Consider the following 17,138-nt stretch of genomic DNA (forward strand, 5'->3'; position numbering starts at 1 on the left):
AAACAAGACGCTAAAAATTTCTAAACCCCTTTTGGCGCATGCCACCTCTGGGATTCCATAATCCGTCATCAAGGTAGGCCCTCGATAAATTGGAGGGCCAAATCTGAGAGAGGGGGGACTCTCTCAGAGCAAGGAGTTGCGCCGATGAATACATCCAAGCATTAAGAGAATGGCTAATGATCCAAATCTTAGTCGGTTCAGATGATAAAGATGTTATCTCCTCCGCCGGGGTTGAAACTTAGGTGGCAGGAATGTTCAGGTCAGTAGATGGAAAATGACCTAGGATGGCCCACATTTCTGTGGCCATCGTCAAATCCGGCCATCTAAGACTCCAAGAGCCCCTGATGAGGGGCCTTTGCCGCCGAAGATGAAAATAACGGCTGCAGTTCCTCGTGATCTCAAACAAGAGGGGTCCCTTGGGAAAGTCTCACCACAGCTAACAGGCCTTCCCAGCTGGCAGAAATAGACCGAGGACTTACAGGGCTCCATGGGGCCGCTATAACGCCGACATATCCACATCGGCCGCTGCTCGCCACCACTCACCCCAAGTCCTAAAAAGCCAGCCTCTCTCTTCCAAGCCGGCCCGCTGAACCTTGATGGTAAGTCCCATATGAAAGATGGTAAATCCATTATGTATTACATAATGAGTTAAGACATGAAGCATTATTGGCTTCTATTCCATTTACAACTGAATGAATCCATATTCTGCCCTGCAGTGTATTGCTGTAATTCTTCATTTCTTAAAAGGCAATCACTACATGTATTGCAGGAGAAGTGCACTTTAATGTATGGCCTCTATTTAATATTTTTTTAAAAAGATGTGATGATTGTCACTAACCTGCATAATTGTCCAGTTTCTTTTCCAGAAACATTTTGTTGAGAGTCTTCATCATCAGATGTGCTGTGAGGTTTGGACTTGGATTTAGCTGCCTTCTGTTTGAGAAGTCAAAATCTTACTTAACAATGTCCTCAATTATACAAAATGAGTTGATACATTTATCTTAATATAATCATGGACTATTACTACAAGGTAAATCCTAGGCATTATTTTTTAATTTTTGTGAGAGTTTGCTGATGTACTTTGATCAGCAACTTGGTGATTTGTGTGCTGAAAGCTACTTTAAAAGAAAGAAAGAAGCAGACAAATCTACATAAAACAAAACAAAGAAACCCACTTTGCAGCCCAGATCAGTGGTGGGATTCAAAAAAATTTACTTCTGGTTCTGTGGGTATGGCTTGGTGGGCATGGCATGGCATGGTTTGGTGGGTGTGAATTGGTGGGTGTGGCAGGGGAAGGATACTGTAAAATCTCCATTCCCTCTCCAATCCAGGGGAAGGTTACTGCAAAAATCCCCATTTCCTTCCAATCAGCTGGGACTCGAGAGGCAGAGAATAGATGGAGGTGGGGCCAATCAGAGATGGTATTTACCAGTTCTCCGAACTACTCAAAATTTCTGCTACCAGTTCTCCAGAACTGATCAGAACCTGCTAAATACCACCTCTGGCCCAAATGTTTTCCCTCCTCTTTCTTCTGTCTAAACACTTTGTATTCCCTATCAGCAGCCTGTATTAATTTGTCTATTCTCAAGCTTCAATATTTCGAAGATTGGAACTATCTTGATTAAGAAAGTAGAGACATAAGAATGATTACCACTAGCAAAAGTCTGAAAAAATGTAACATTTTACCAGTGCTACCTTTTGGAAGGGCATCTGCTGAAAATCAATCTGGAGAATAGTTACAGATATTTTTATAACAAACACCTTCAGGCTAGATGATTCTTTTATCACTTTGTGAAAATCATTCAAACTAAAAAATTTTTTTAAAAAAACTGAAGTGGAGACTGATATACTAACAATTTCCAGTATAAAATCACTGAAAACCTTTATTGTTACAAGGTAATAAAATTTATTTAAAAATATTTAACCATTAATGTGTCATGAAAACTCTCTCATTTATCTAAGAAAATGTTCTGTTTTTCAAAAGTGTGTGAACTAAAGTTTTAGCTAATAATCACATCACAGAATAGTTACAAATCTATCAGTTTCATCAAGTTTACATTCTGAATTACCAGACAGATTTGGATCCTGACAGTAGGCTAATAATTAACCCTAACTCCCAATCATAAACAAATATATTCTTGGAAGTTGCAGCTTTTCTTTAGGTCCAGCAGTATTTCTTAACCTTGTCAAATTTAAGAAGTGTAGATTTCAACTCAAAATTCCTCAGCTGGCCTTTGTGAAGTCCACCTATCTTTAGGTTGAGAAAGTCTGATTTAGTTGGCTAGTACAGAGATGAGAATCAGGGGGAAATGATCCATAATCAGACCACTGCTTACCTTATGTTTACCAAAGGTGCCCATGAGTTTACTGTGGGATTTTTTGTTAGTATCCTTCAAACCTGAATTCTGTGGAAAAACAATGAAATCATCAAAATCATTTTCTAATTTAATTGGTTACCACATTTGCTTCTGCATCAATTTAACCATCTAGTAAAATATTTGTAAGCCCAGTTTCTATCCAAGAGGCTGGTTGGTTGAAAGAAAGAAAAGCTGTAATCTACAGTAGTGCTTTCAAGTGCCTTCCATTTAGTTGTATGTACAGTATTTGTGTGTGTGTGTGTGTGTGTGTGTGTGTGTGTTGTGTGTGTTGCACAAGATCACACTGCATTTGGATAGTGATGGTTTTGGACACTATAGACAATGCAGAGGAAGAACACTCTTGCTTGGGCTATTAGAACTATACCAAAATCTATTTGAGAATAGAACTGATTTCCTTCCTTGTATCTGTTGCCCTAAAGCTAATTTTCAAACTTAATCTCATCTCTGGTTTATACTAACAAAACATAAAGAGTCAAAAAAACAACAACCAGATACTAACACAAAGAAGTCTCGCTTACTTACAAGAATAATTTTAATATCTATTGAGCCTTCATCTTTGTCTCATAACCATCACATCTCATTTGAATTCCACTTTACCATACCTTCTATATATTTTTCCTGTCCCCAAAGAACAGATCTTCCCATTAATCTACTAATATGGATAATGATTTTAGTTCCTTTTCCTTTAAGATACGGTTTTTCTGCCTCTGTGATTTTTTGATCTCTGATTGTCTCATTGATGGCACAAACTTAAGTTCCAGTTGTGTGACTCTTAATAATAGCTTCTTAATAAACTCATTAAGAAGTCAATGCTTGGTTGTTTTATTTTGTTGGGTTATCTTAGTAAGACCAATGGAAATGAAAATATGTAATATACATTAATCAAAACTGTTTCATATTCATTTCATCAGTATCTTCTCAAAAGTTATTAGCTGGGTATTGTAGATCAAATCACATATCCCTTAAATCAAGGCTTACAGTACAGTTGTAGGAGTATGGAGAAAGCATCAACAGCCAGATATTATGAATAATAATATTTATTCCAAATGAGATTTTATAATTTATATATTTATAATTTATAATTAAATTATAATTATAATTTAAGTTAATTTTAGCAGATATTAGATTACGCTAGGATTTCAACTGTCTGAAAACTGCATTCTTAAACTTTTCAGTCCCAAGGCAAAGAAACAACAGTGTAACAAAACAGGTTGAGCACAGCAACAGGAGTAGTCATAATCGGTACTAACAAATCTTCATTTTATTGCATAAACAACTATATGCTATATTATTATGCACAGAAATAGAGATTCTGTACATTATTTAATTTGTTATATATTTGTAAATCATAGATACAGTCAGTAAATAAAACACCTACAGAAATCTAATGGTCCCAAAACATTTTTTTGTACTCAGACACTTAAATGAAGTCAAACCAAATATTACCCAGGAGGACAAATCAACCAATCCTATTGTTTGACATTCTGAGATAAATAGGAAAGACAAGAAAACAGAACCAGAGTCATAGTTTTAGCTCATCTGAGATACACACAAAAGAGACTCCCTAGGGTCAACAGCTTGATGATATGTGACAGGATCCAGTGTTTCTGTCAGAACATGCATTCATACAGAGCTGAAAAAGGCACTGAGATACATTCCCTCAGCTACTCACAGCTCAAGTTGTTTCCATTATACAATATGTGGCCTGCAACAGGAATCTATGATCCATTCACTTTTTGGTGAAGAACAAGGAATGATTTTTTTCCCTGCCCATTTTCTAGACTTAGCCAAACTTACACTAACCATTAATTCCAGATATTCATTTCCAGTTTAGGATGCAGGTACAATGTGGGGATTTCTTTACTAATACTGATGCTCTCAGTCAAGTCACCTACATTCTTCACACACTACTTGGAAACTCCAAGGTGGCACCGAGCATATAAAAATAAGAGTATAAAGGAGAAAAGCACATATATAAGTGACCAAAGGCAGTGGTGAGTTTTAATTTTTTTGCTATTGGTTCTGTGGGTGTGGCTTGGTGGGCGTGGCAGAAGGATACTGTAAAATCTCCATTCCCACCCCACTCCAGGGGAAGGTTACTGCAAAATCCCCATTTCCTCCCAATCAGCTGGGACTTGGGAGGTAGAAAATAGATGAGGGTGGAACCAGTCAGAATTTTTACTACCAGTTCTCCGAACTACTCAAAATTTTTGCTACCAGTTTTCCAGAACTGGTCAGAACTTGCTGAAACCCAGCTCTGACCAATGGATATATTCACACTGAAACAACAATATTTTGAGTGACTGAAAGAACAACAATACTTTGACTGAACTGAAAGACCAAGAAAGAGTGTGGATGTATTCTCCAGAGCATTTGGGCCAGTAGGTGGAAGCTTTAGTGTGACAGATCCAAACTTGAAATAAGAAAAATCCTAAAAGCTCTTAAAATGACGGAACAGCCTGCCTCTTAAAGTTGTGGGGCTCCATCAATGAAAGCTTTCAAGATTTCAAAAAAGATTAAATAGCCATTTGCATAATACACAAACTCACCATTTTGGTATTCAAAATTATAAGATTTTTTAAAAAAGCAAGTTCCAGTTACTGGGTAATAAAAACTAGAATCATAGATTTAAGTCATCCAGTCCAACCTTCTGCTCAAAGAGTTCAGTTAAAAGAAATGAAGTCCAACTCTTTTGATTTTGTTTTTCTTTTGCAGGAAAAGTTCTTTATTTGGGAGAAACAGTGGAAATAATGATCACTTCTCCCTTTTTAAAGTAAGTGTCATCTATCTTGTATGTAGTTTATTCTAATGGTTCTTAACCAGGTGCACCAGGCTACAGAGTAGGTGATTGTGAATTGTAGTCCTGTCTCAGGCATGAAAGCTAGTTGGGTGACCTTGGATCAGTTATAGTATCTCAGCCCAACTCACCTCACAGGGTTGTTGATCTGGGGAAAATAGAAGGAAGTTGATTTGGATATGTCTGCCACCTTGACTTATTTGTAAAAATAAAAAGGCAGGATATATATAAATACATGATGAACGAAAGAACAGCTACTTTAATGTGATTTCTGCAATCAATTATAAGTATATGTCAGAATAGCAGCAACAGATATTCCAAGAGGAGTAAGAAAAACGCCTTACCGGTTTAAAGTTCATATTTAAGCCCTCATGTGTTGCTTTTAAAAGTGCCCTCACAGTGAAGCTATCAGTGTCTTCTTTGTCTCTGATTTGAGACTCTTTGAGTAAGGATTCAAGTTTTTTTCTTATAAAAGACTCTATCTGATGCTCTGTTGTGCCGTTGCTCTGAAAGAGATCAATACGCAGCAATACAAATTGTTAATAGATTTTTTTTTAAAAAGGCAAATAGAGTTGGGAAATGTAATGACCCATTTAAACAGATTCTTTCTTATATCTATTCTATTGCCTTTCTTTTGAAGTAAATTAGAGCAAGAAAATAATTTAACTTTTTTGTTCCATATACAAAATATCTGAGATAGCAACTGCTGATATAACAGATAGAAAAAACTCCTTGACCATTTTCCTTTATTTCCTTTGGGTATAATCTAAATATGCGCAGTCTATCACAAATGGCTTTTATGAATGCCAAGTAAAACTAAAGTTTCCCAATGAATCATTCCACTGGATCAAAGAGAATTTGATCATTTGACATTCTTGCAAAGAAAAGAGAATGTTGGAGAAATTCTTAGGGTGGGATGTGATAGTCTTGCACTTCTTCTGTTATAAGGTGGCCAAGGGAAGAATATGAATTCTTCCACAATAGATTTAAGCTTGATAGACTGAACCACTCCAATCTTGATTGCAGAAAATATGACTTCAGTAACAGAGTTGTTAATGCCTGGAATGCACTACCTGACTCTGTGATCTCTTCCCAAAATCATAAGCTTTAACCAAAACTATCTACTACTGACCTCACCCCACTCCTAAGAGGTCTGTAAGGCGTGCATAAGAGCACCAGTGTGCCTACCGTTCCTGTCCCAATGTCCCTTTGATTGTATCCAATTGTATAGTTATTTTATACTTATGCTTATATATATGCTTATATATCGTATAGTTATTTCTTGCTTTTGCTTATATATACTGTTGTGACAAATAAATAAATAATAAAAAAATAAATTCTTTTGCCTTTCTCTGTACAATGCCTCCCCAGCGGTCTGCAGCCTTTTATCTTGCCACCATCTCCTTAACACAATGGCATTCATAAAAGAGCACTTCCCTTTGGGCTTTCTCAGCAGCAGAGCTCCTGTCCTCCTAAGGCTCCTCTTTACCTATATAGGACATTTGAGAACCACTTATGGGAAACACACAGCTCAACCAAAATGTTACATAAAAGACATAGAAAATAAATGCACACAGCAATGTGAGCATTTAGAATTATATATTCAGTAGAATTTAATCTGGAAGTATAAATTAGAAACCCAAGAAATTGATTCATTTTACCCTGGACTATGAAATTGGGGTAGGATGAAGACAGAGATGGAGATGCAAATGCAGATAATAAAGTATAAATGTATATGTTCATGCCTGCTTCCATCTTCATGTAATGAAGACTTCATTGACCAAAGGGCACTTCATTATTTTATAAAATCAAATCAAATATCCACATTTTACATTGCTCTATCAAAGATGTGTCTCTCCCTCAAGAGATTTACAATTTAAATTTTGGTGGGGAAGACAGCGTAGGTTGCTGAAAAAAATAAGTTACCCAGTGGTATAATTTATACTTATGCTTATTATTCAGCACTCTGATAATATTTATGATAGGTATTTCATGAATTATTGTGGTTGGTCACAGAGTCCGTGAGATATTCAGATTCAATTTGGTATTTTTATCCACCTATCGAATCTTTCTCAAGGATCTGAGAAAAGCAGATGTTGTTGCTTATGGGGTTAAAGATATCATCATAGGATGTAAACTGTTCCAAGTAAAGCTGCCTTCTGCAATTTTGCAAAGGCTGAGGATATTCAAGGGATACTCCAGATGTTTTGGGGTTGCACCCAAGGAGGTGCTCCAGATGTTTTGAGTTTGCACCCATGGTCTTTGCTTTCTTTTGCCACAGTTGTTTTACCTCTACATGCAATTATTTATTATTATTAATAATAATAATTACTCTGATTCTTGGATAAGTGTTTCACCTATTTGTGGAGCATCTCCCAAACATGCTGCTGCTATATCATATTTTTCATGATAAGGAAGCAATAATACTACGGGCATTTAATTCCTGTATTTTTGAAGTTATTTATGTTAAGTTCGCAATAAATGAAATCAAGTTTCAAATGACGGTAGCACTTGGCGACTTTTATCTAAGTTCAGAAGGTCTGATGGGGTCATGTCCGATTCCCATAGCAGAAAAAAATGACACAGGAGAGATGTAGCCACATAGCTGTTAATTCAAAAAGGCAGGAAGAACACATACATCTAGGATTGAAGCCTTGGAATTATTCTGTATAAACGGCAGGATTCCTTGGTGTTGCTAGACAGAGGTGTTTTTTTAAAAAATGTTTGGCACCCTATTTTTCCAAAAATAGATCTGTTTACTTTACAAGTCTGGTTGGGGTTTGTGAAATGGAAAGATAACTTAATCAGGGTATCTGGTGCAAGCAGAGTCAGCTCTAACCACTTGGATAAAAGACCAACAGGAAATCCTATAGCTCAGGGGTGGGTTTCAAAACCCATCGCTACGGTTTGCTCATGGGTGCGTGTGCACACGCACAATGCTTCGTGTATGTGCAGAAGCGTCTGGGTGGGTGGGCGGAGCCTGCTGCTGCCACCGCTACCAGTTCACCCGATCTGGGGCAAATCGGTAGCAACCCATCACTGCTATAGCTGTAGAATAGACTGGGAAGTTGAAAATGCGTGCCAGAAGAGCAATTAAAGGTGACTTCCACCCCATTGCAAAAAAACCCAACACCACCTACTAAGGCTTATCCAGGAAGTCACTAACTTCAAAGTCACTTCATTAAGTTAAAGTGAACTTTGGTTCTGGCGCACCTACTTTATATGCCACACATTAAGGAGAATAGGAGCATTATATCACTATTGAGGCAGTGTGGGAAAATCTAGATTTAAGCCACCATCAGAAAACTTACTAGATCAGGGCTGTCAAACTCCTGGCCCGCAGGCCAGATCGTCACGCTGGCCACACCCACGCCCGGTTTAGCAAAGGAGAAAACAAGTCTCGATTTTTTGACATGCTTCTACTAGATGTATTATATGGACTTACATAAGAAAATTTTAACTTGCAGTCATCTTCAATTTCATCAGCACTGTCTTCATCAGAAACCTCTCCTTCTTCAGCATCTGCGCCAAGACTATATGGGAGTTTCTTACCCTGCAAATGAAAATAATACATTTTTGCTTTCTGATATGAAATTCAATTCTTACTTGTTCAGCAGAAAAATAATAGCTTACATTAGAAATCTAAGCAGATCCAAAGATATGTACTGTAGCATCAAATGAAATTATTACTTAGAAAATTATGATAGAGCAGATACTAATGTCCAGTTTTATTCCAGTAGCTTTTAAATAATGAATTTGTCAATGTTCTCCTACTCTCTGTTATCTGTTAAGTGTCTGTTAAGTGTCCAATCACACTTGGCCAATAAAGAATTATATCTATCTATTCTATCTAAATTTTAAAAACCAGACCCTTCACTTTTCTAATACGTACATATATATTCAAAGTAATCCTCCATTTAATAATGGATGATCCTGTAGATTCAAAATAAATTTTTGTCCCAGAGCATAACTTTAAGTAACTGAAGATACCACCTTTTGTCCATACTAGTTTTTCAATCACTTTTTCAGAATCTCTTCCCATCTAAAGCCAAGTTACATATGCCCATGGCATATAGAACAGCTGTTTCTAGGACCTCTAACTGAACATGGGATATCACATACTATGCCTAACAGCATAGTATAACAATAGGCTTGTTGAATCGAACCAAAATAAATCAGATCCAGGGATGTGTATTCAAGTCAGACGCCTCCTGGGAAATTCGCCAGCAAAGATGAATATAACATGTCCCCCTCTAACTAGTTTTCATAGTCTGAATTCAATATATAGCCATTAATGACAAATAACCTTTTATCTTCCATTAATTTATCTAATCCTATTTTTAAAAAAATTCTAATTAATGGCCACAGTCTTGTTTTTCATTAAAGAACAAACTGACACATTTGAAAAAGTATATCTCTCTCATTGCTCAGGCACATAATTTTATACACTTCTAGATGTATTATCATACTTTATATACTTTGTTTTACTAATTCAGTAGCATTTGCTAATTTGGATACAGTCAACAGCCTAGAGTTCTACCCAACTGTGATAAATCAATCCCATAAATAAGAAAAAAACATAACTGTCTAAAGCCCTGAAAAGCTGTAATCAATCTTGGGCTGAGAACTAAGTCAATAAAAGGACATTTCCAGGGCTCTAAAGTGCTCTGTGAATGAAGCAACTTTAAATATAATGTAACTCAAGACTATTCCTACATCTCTCCTGTATCTGTAATAGGTCTCTCTTCACGAGCACCTCTTGACAGGGTCTCGCTCAATCATAGTTTCTTAATACCCGTTGGTTAAGGCAACAACAAGTGGTTTAACATTAAGTTTCCATCAAATGGTTGCGCTTCATTTTAGAATTCAGTAATTCAATAAAAGTCTGGAAACCCCATGAAAATTGGACTGATGAGGGTACATCAAATCACATATATTGGAGATTTCTGAAGTGTATTAGATATACTGAACAGACAGGTGTTAGTATGTCCTCACTTAATAGAAAAAGAAAAAGAGCTAATGTGTTGAGGCAGACTGAGATGGTCCCGTTAGTTAAAACCAGAGTATAGGCAGAGGGAAACGAACAGGTAATGGTGGTAGGAGACACTATGGCAAGGGTTTAAAGTCAAAGCAGTTGAGTTTAAAATAGTTGGAGTAGCAGTAGCTACAGTAACAGTAGCATTGGGGAAGAGTGGAGAAGAATGAGTAGTAACAGTGTGAGTACATGAGTCTTGTGGGTGTTGTTTAGGAACCTGTGTTGTTATTGGCTGTTTTGTGATTTGAGCCACTAAGCTGGATGTAGTTGAAAAGAACCCATAGCAGGCATAATGATAAAACTATAATATAGCCTTGATTTATAATTCTAGATTCCCCATATTTCTTTTGCACAGTTGACAGCCTTATTGAAAAGGATATCAGGATTTACCAGCTGACAAGAGTAAGAAAGCCTTTAAGAAGTAAATTCATGGAGAGCTTAGCTCTTCAGAAAATCCTTTTCCACCGCCACAATCTGATCCTCCCTGAAGAGCCCTTTGTAACAGCTCCGTCTTTTGATAAAAGGATGGGTGGCTATTTCCTACTAATCTTTGTTGGGCTTTTTTTGTTCTGTGCTATGAAAAGGTTAAGGTTAATACTGAAGAGACAAAGACAAGCGGTAGCCTCTGACAGCCCATATAGGCAAGAAAAAAGAGGACCATTACGGAGGTGCACAGACCATGCAGCTCCCTGTAACAGATTGGTGATTTGCAGCACATTTTACTATGGGATTTAAAGGTGACCTAAGAAATCATTATTAGCTAAAAGTGCCTTCTGCACTTCCATCAAAATGGCTCCAAATGGTACATTAGTCACATACTGTAGTACCCTTTCAGAAGTCAAGCCTCACAGATATGATCTTTGGCTACCCTTCATTCAAATTTTTTAATTCAGAACTTCCTAAACATACGATCTTGAAAATACATTGATCAGGATTAGAATCTGGAGGGGCATGCTTGTCTGAATGAAAAACTGGATGAAAATGATTCCCTTTTAACAGCATGGATGAGCAGGATAATAGTCTGTTAGAAATGTGTGCTCTAATCAGCCTCTATTTGGCTTACTGCTCGCAAAGTGATAGGGTGAATAACATCTCAGGGTAAGTAATAAACAGCTTTTCAAAACTTTTGCATGCATGTAGATAAACTGCTTCCACCCAGGTCAGATATAAAAGGCAAAGGCTCCCTTAAATTCAATCCCTAATGACTGCATGAATCCAATCCTGCAGTTTTCTGTCAATGCCTTCTGCTGGCATGGTTCAACTTCTCTGCAACAATTGAATTCACGGAAATTTCATATCTAAAGCCCTACTTAACTGCCAAGGCTGATAAAGTAACTTATAAGCATGTAACTGATGAAGGTAGGTGAGATACTGCCACCTACTGAAATAGTTTAAGCATTAGGCAGAAAAATTATATACAGTAATCACCAGAGAAAATTCTACATCTAATAGAGCAGGGGTGTCAAACTGGCAGCCAGCAGGCCAGATGCATCACGCACAGGCCACGCCCATCCTGGCCCTACAAAGGCAAAAAACATCATGCTATGTCACGTGATGTCATGTGACGCAATCAAGTTTGACACCTGTGTAATAGAGCACCAAAGCTGCTAAATGAAATTAAATGGCTAAATGTTATCAACTTCAATCCCAATCTCAAACTGTTACTATTTTAAAATGGCTTCAAAGGCTCCTATATATACTTATCAGGATTTCAGATTACTCCGAAAAATCAGAACAATTAATCAGTGGAAAAAATTGCCTCGAGAAATTGTGGGTATTCCAACACTGAAGGTTTGTAAGAAATGGTATTGTATGAAATAGTATAGGGTTTCCTGCTTGGATAGGGAGTTGGACCAGAAGACCACCAAAGTCCCTTCCTTGTTATTCTGTTAAATCTGTTAAATTTGTTAAATCACTTTCTGCACACCTCTTTAGAGAAACATTTGTCATGTGCATAGAAAGAGTTGCATTTTCATTAATGGCACATTTGCAGAATGGCTCCTACGGTAGAAATGCATACCTACTGTGGTGTATAATCTTTTCAATGGCAGGGTAAAAGTTTATTATTTTTCACAGATTTTTAAATGACTCCTCAGACTGACACCCAAAGCTAGTCACTGTGAAAGACTTCTGACATTGGAAGATGCTAAAAGTTTTAAACCATATCTATATGGTGTGAGTTTAAAATATGCTCATTGGAAATACTTTATTATCGATTCTTATACTGAGCAGGGAATTGAATTTGATGGCCTACATAACCGCATCCAACTATGATCTCAGCTCCATTTTTTTTTATATTGTGCTGCATTTTTATTGTTCTCTTTGTATCCCAAACTTAATTAGATATTCTAACAAGGATTATATTACACAAACATGCTAGAAATCAATCAATCGTATAAAACAGTGAGGAAAAAGCAATAAATTACACTATGTATCTCCATATGCATAATATAATTTGTATTATAGGCTATTTGAGACAAATAAATGGCTAACTGAAAATTATGTGCCAGAACTCTAAATTATTTCATTTTTCATGTATCAAGCTTTTGCCTTCATAACTGAACAATGATGGATATAAGTGTTCAGAGAAGCAGCTATGGCTACTTTAAAAAGCGGTTTGTACATGTAGCCTGCAAACTTAGTAGTGTTATTTAGGGCAGCAGTGTGTTACAGGAGCTGATTAACTGAGATTTGGCAAAGCATTTTGTTAATAAAAGTATGACTGAGATTGATCTTCAGGAAATTAAACCTGCTTGTTACAAGGTGCGCTTGATCTGACTCATCCAATTTTGATTAGTTTCAAATTCCAATAAAATGTACTGTTCTACAGAAGATACTGTCCCCCTTACTTATTTATTTTATGTCATCTTTTTATCAGCACTGCAATAGCACTTGTACTGAGCAGAATTACATGAAATAGAACTGCACCTAGTCAAATGAAAGACGCATTCAGGAAGCACAGATTTGGCTTGGGGTTCACCAAGTCTATAGTGTTCCATTTCACCCCACTAAAGCCTCTTCTTTAGAAGTATCAGAGGGCAGCTCGGGAAAGATTGTAGTGTTCAAAAGTCATCAGATATAGATAGCACACTCCCACAAGACAGAATTCAGAAGAAATATAAAGCTCTCTTCCACAAAAGATAAAGAGTGATAGTTTGGTGGTTCTGCTTTCCACTAGAGTTTTCCCTAGTTTGGGTACCCTAAAATAGGAATGGCGTTTTTTGCCCAAAATTCTAAAAGGACGTTGTCCATTGTTGAGAATTCTGGAAGCTGAAGCATCCACATCTGCAGGGTTGGAGAAGGCAATTACAAGGATGTTGATAACTGGTGAATCTAAGAGCCAAACAAGGAAACTATAGGTGGCCTAGAATAGTGGAAAATCTTTACTGTTTTTTTTTCCAGTGAGTATGTGCATTGACCATCATCGTCAATCATGATTTCATAATGTATATAAATTAAATCTATTCCAGTATAAATAATAACCCATACATTCTATGCATCCCAAATGCTGTATTACATGATTCAAAAATTCTCTTATTTTGAATAAACACTTTGATTAAATGTTGTCAAAAACATTCATGTTGGGGATCTGATGCACTGGCAATTCAACTTTACCTAAATAAAAGTATTTATGTGGAGATGAGAGAACTTCATGAAATATTAATAATGAAGTAATTAAGTATTAATTACTTTAAGTATTAACAGCTAGCTTCAAATATGTGAAAGTCTTCTATCTACTTACATCTTCTGTTTTATCTACAGGAAAGAAAGATCTATTGTGTAATGTTTTGAAGAGCAGAAATAGAATATAAAAAGGAAATTGTAAGGAAGCAGAGTTTTTTTTTAAACTAAACTTTGGGAAATTTTTTGTCATAAACTTATTCAACCTGGAGATATATTACATTGGGTGGTGATGGTATCTCCTTCAATAGTGATATTCAGCAGAATATGGATATCTGTTTCCTATCATGGATGTAGAATGTACAGCCTGGGGCCATACACAGGCCTTCAGCATCATTCTCGTCCCCCCCCCCACTTCAAGGTCTCCTGATAAATGTCAATTTTTTTCTTTCTTTTGCATTTTCAGGACTGGAGATTTAAGAGTCTCTAAATGAATATCTGGAGACAAGATTTGCTCATAAAACCCTCCCAAAATAGACCATGGTATTGCTCACTTTTGAGAATGATCCTTGACACTTTACAGACACTATTTGGGTGTTCGGGTTAACAGAAGAACCCCAGGATCCCTTCCATTTTAACATTAAGTTATTTAGTTATTATAGTTACTCACACATGAGCACACACACACCCCTACAGACTCAACATGATTCTGGAGGGGACGTCTCATTTGTAGACAGCAGTTGAAAAGAAAAACAAAGCTAGATATAAGATTGTAATTACAGTTTTCCAGCAGGCCACTCTTTGTCACTCTTACCTTGACTAGGATTTTGCCTTTCAAACTCTGAGGACTTGGAAGTTGCTTGAGATCCCGATGTTCACAGAGGTCAAATCTAGCTTGTCACCAAAATCTCCTTGAGGTATTGGGCAATTTTCTTTTGCTGTTGAACATTACAGTGATTTTCAATAGACAGTATGATTGGAAACCTAAAAATTAGAGGGAAATCATTTTGAAGATATTAAAACCACTGCATGGTAACACTATTTTCTTCACTTCTATGAGTAGGGAGTTCCCAAAGAAAACAACCAATTTACCAGTTGCTCTCTGGGGCAGAAAGATACTAATGGGTAAGAAAGAAAAGGAGGAATTATTCAACTTCTCTTTTGGCTTAGTCTTCTTCAACAAGAAGATATGTGTTGCAACAAATAATTATGAGGAGAAAGATAAAGGAAAAGCATTACTAGTAGAGAATGACCAACATGTAGTCAAATTTATTTAGAATTAATTTAAATTTCAGGAAGCTGATGAGTTATATCCTCTAATACTGAAGAAATTTTAATAAAGGACTAGCAAAACTTTTATATATTAGTTCTGAAAAATCCTAGAGTATTGATAGTGCCAGATGACTTGAGGAAGACATACCATATTTTTCGTTGTATAAGATGCACCGGAGTATAAGACACACCTTAATTTTGGGGGAGGAAAACAAGAAAACAAGAATTCTGCCTCTGCCTACCAGCATCAGGCTCAGCGGTGTCCTGACTTCCATTCGGATTTTGATAATGGGTAGCACAGATCTTTTTATCAGTTTAAAACAAATCCTATCATTCTATTTAAGTAGAGTGGGAGTGTTGTGACCCAGGTTCCTGGACCCAGACTCCTGGACTCGGATAATTCAGAAAGTGAGGGAGAAGACCTGGCCAGCCCTGCTTCTCTTGAGCCCTTTCCCTCCCTGGCACCCACTCAAAGGGAGGAGGAGGGGCCGGCAAAGCCTGATTCCCTGGAGCCTCCTTCTGATTTGGCAACGCCCCAAGAACAGTTTTGGAGTGATGCAAGATTACGCAGGCGTGACCGGCGTGCACAGCAGCGGAAGAGTTGGGACAAAGCCAAGTCATAATTGTCATGCAGTGACATCTGCAGAGACTATAAATAGGAGGCGGGACTTCCTGGTTTTTTGTCTTGGACAAAGTAATGAATTCTTGGGCAATCTGTATCAACGGAGGAAGAATATATTCGTGAGTAATTCTGGCCTTATCTGTAATTTCCTTGTTATCTCCAGAAACTTGGCAGGCCCGTGGGTAGACGTAGCCAGGACATTTATATATGTAAATAAATCAGAAAAGGAGGCCTCTGACTGACTCTTTGCTGGGAGTATTGGGGAAGGAAACAGAACAGGGTAGGGTGATGATTTTCATGGGGCAGAAGTGGGCCTTGGCATCAGTGCATGGAGGCGATGCTGCGGGTACTTCTGTGCGAGAGGTCTAAGGCTAGGTGGCTCACTGTCCAGCCTGCCTTCTCAGACAGGCTTCTGCTCCTGGCCCAGGAGGCGGATCTGGCCAGGAAAGAGAAGTGAGACTGTCGAAAAGAGGAGGAGGAGGTGCAAAACTCTGCAAATCTTTTTCTCCCCAATTGCCCAAAGCAATTGCAAAGGCATGCGCCCTCATCCTCCTTTTCTGCAGTTGGCTTTGCTCCTGGCCGGAACGGATCTGGCCAGGAGGAAAGAGAAGTGAGCAGGCCCAGGCCAGGAGCATAAGCCGACTGCCCTCAGCCTTGGTCATCTGGAGAAGGGCAGGTAGGCTTGGAAAGATCAGAAACACAAACTTTCCTTTATAATGAATCCTAAAACAACTGTCTTCTGAAAACCTGCTGTAACAAGCCTGGGTTAAAACAAGCAAGAGAACAAGACTAGTTTGAAACATCAAGTTTAGGCCTGCCCTGAATAGACAGTTGTTAACAAGGAATTTCTTGAACATATTCATCTCTGGCTATCTTATTTTTTTCACTGAAGCTCCCGATACAGCAAGTATTCTACAAATGATTGGATTCTGACTACCATTCCTAGTCAATGGATTGAGTTTTTTCTGGGCCAAAGGAAAGATTTGACATTTGACAGGTATTCCCAAGTATTCAAATTTCTTTTGAAAGATCAATAGGCAAAACTAAGACAGAAATTCTTTTCAATTTAACTGTAACTGAAATATATGAAATATTTAGTTACTAATCGTGTAATCATTATTTGATCATTTCCTCTTCCTATTATGTTAAAATTAACCATAATCACTTCAGGGCCATTTTAGGATTACATCAAAGCCTTCTAGAAGCTCATATATTGTTGGGGGTGGGGAGGGTGCTCTTCTTTGGTTTTGTGGTATCCTTAATCTAAAGCCTTTAGGACTGTCCCAGGTTTTGGGAGTCTCTAGACAAAATGCACTCAAATAGGCCTCCTTTTCTAGAAGAACCTAAGAAATGCTGAGTAGTAGTGTAATGTCCCTATGCTGAATGAAGCTAAATTAGGACTTCTGTGAAATT

At 37.5% G+C, this 17,138-nt stretch overlaps 1 protein-coding gene across 1 annotated transcript; it reads right to left on the reverse strand.

Moving 5' to 3' along the window:
• Positions 1–838: 838 nt before the first annotated feature.
• LOC131187279 (1-phosphatidylinositol 4,5-bisphosphate phosphodiesterase eta-1-like) lies at positions 839–8,728 on the reverse strand (the record flags this gene model as incomplete). The annotated part of the gene is made up of 4 exons (XM_058161547.1): positions 839–933; positions 2,337–2,405; positions 5,520–5,681; positions 8,621–8,728. Coding segments are annotated over 4 exons (434 nt in total), but the record flags the coding sequence as incomplete, so codon positions are not given.
• Positions 8,729–17,138: the final 8,410 nt, after the last annotated feature.

This window comes from Ahaetulla prasina, unplaced genomic scaffold, assembly GCF_028640845.1.
Source record: "Ahaetulla prasina isolate Xishuangbanna unplaced genomic scaffold, ASM2864084v1 Contig152, whole genome shotgun sequence".
Lineage (NCBI taxonomy): Eukaryota > Metazoa > Chordata > Lepidosauria > Squamata > Colubridae > Ahaetulla > Ahaetulla prasina.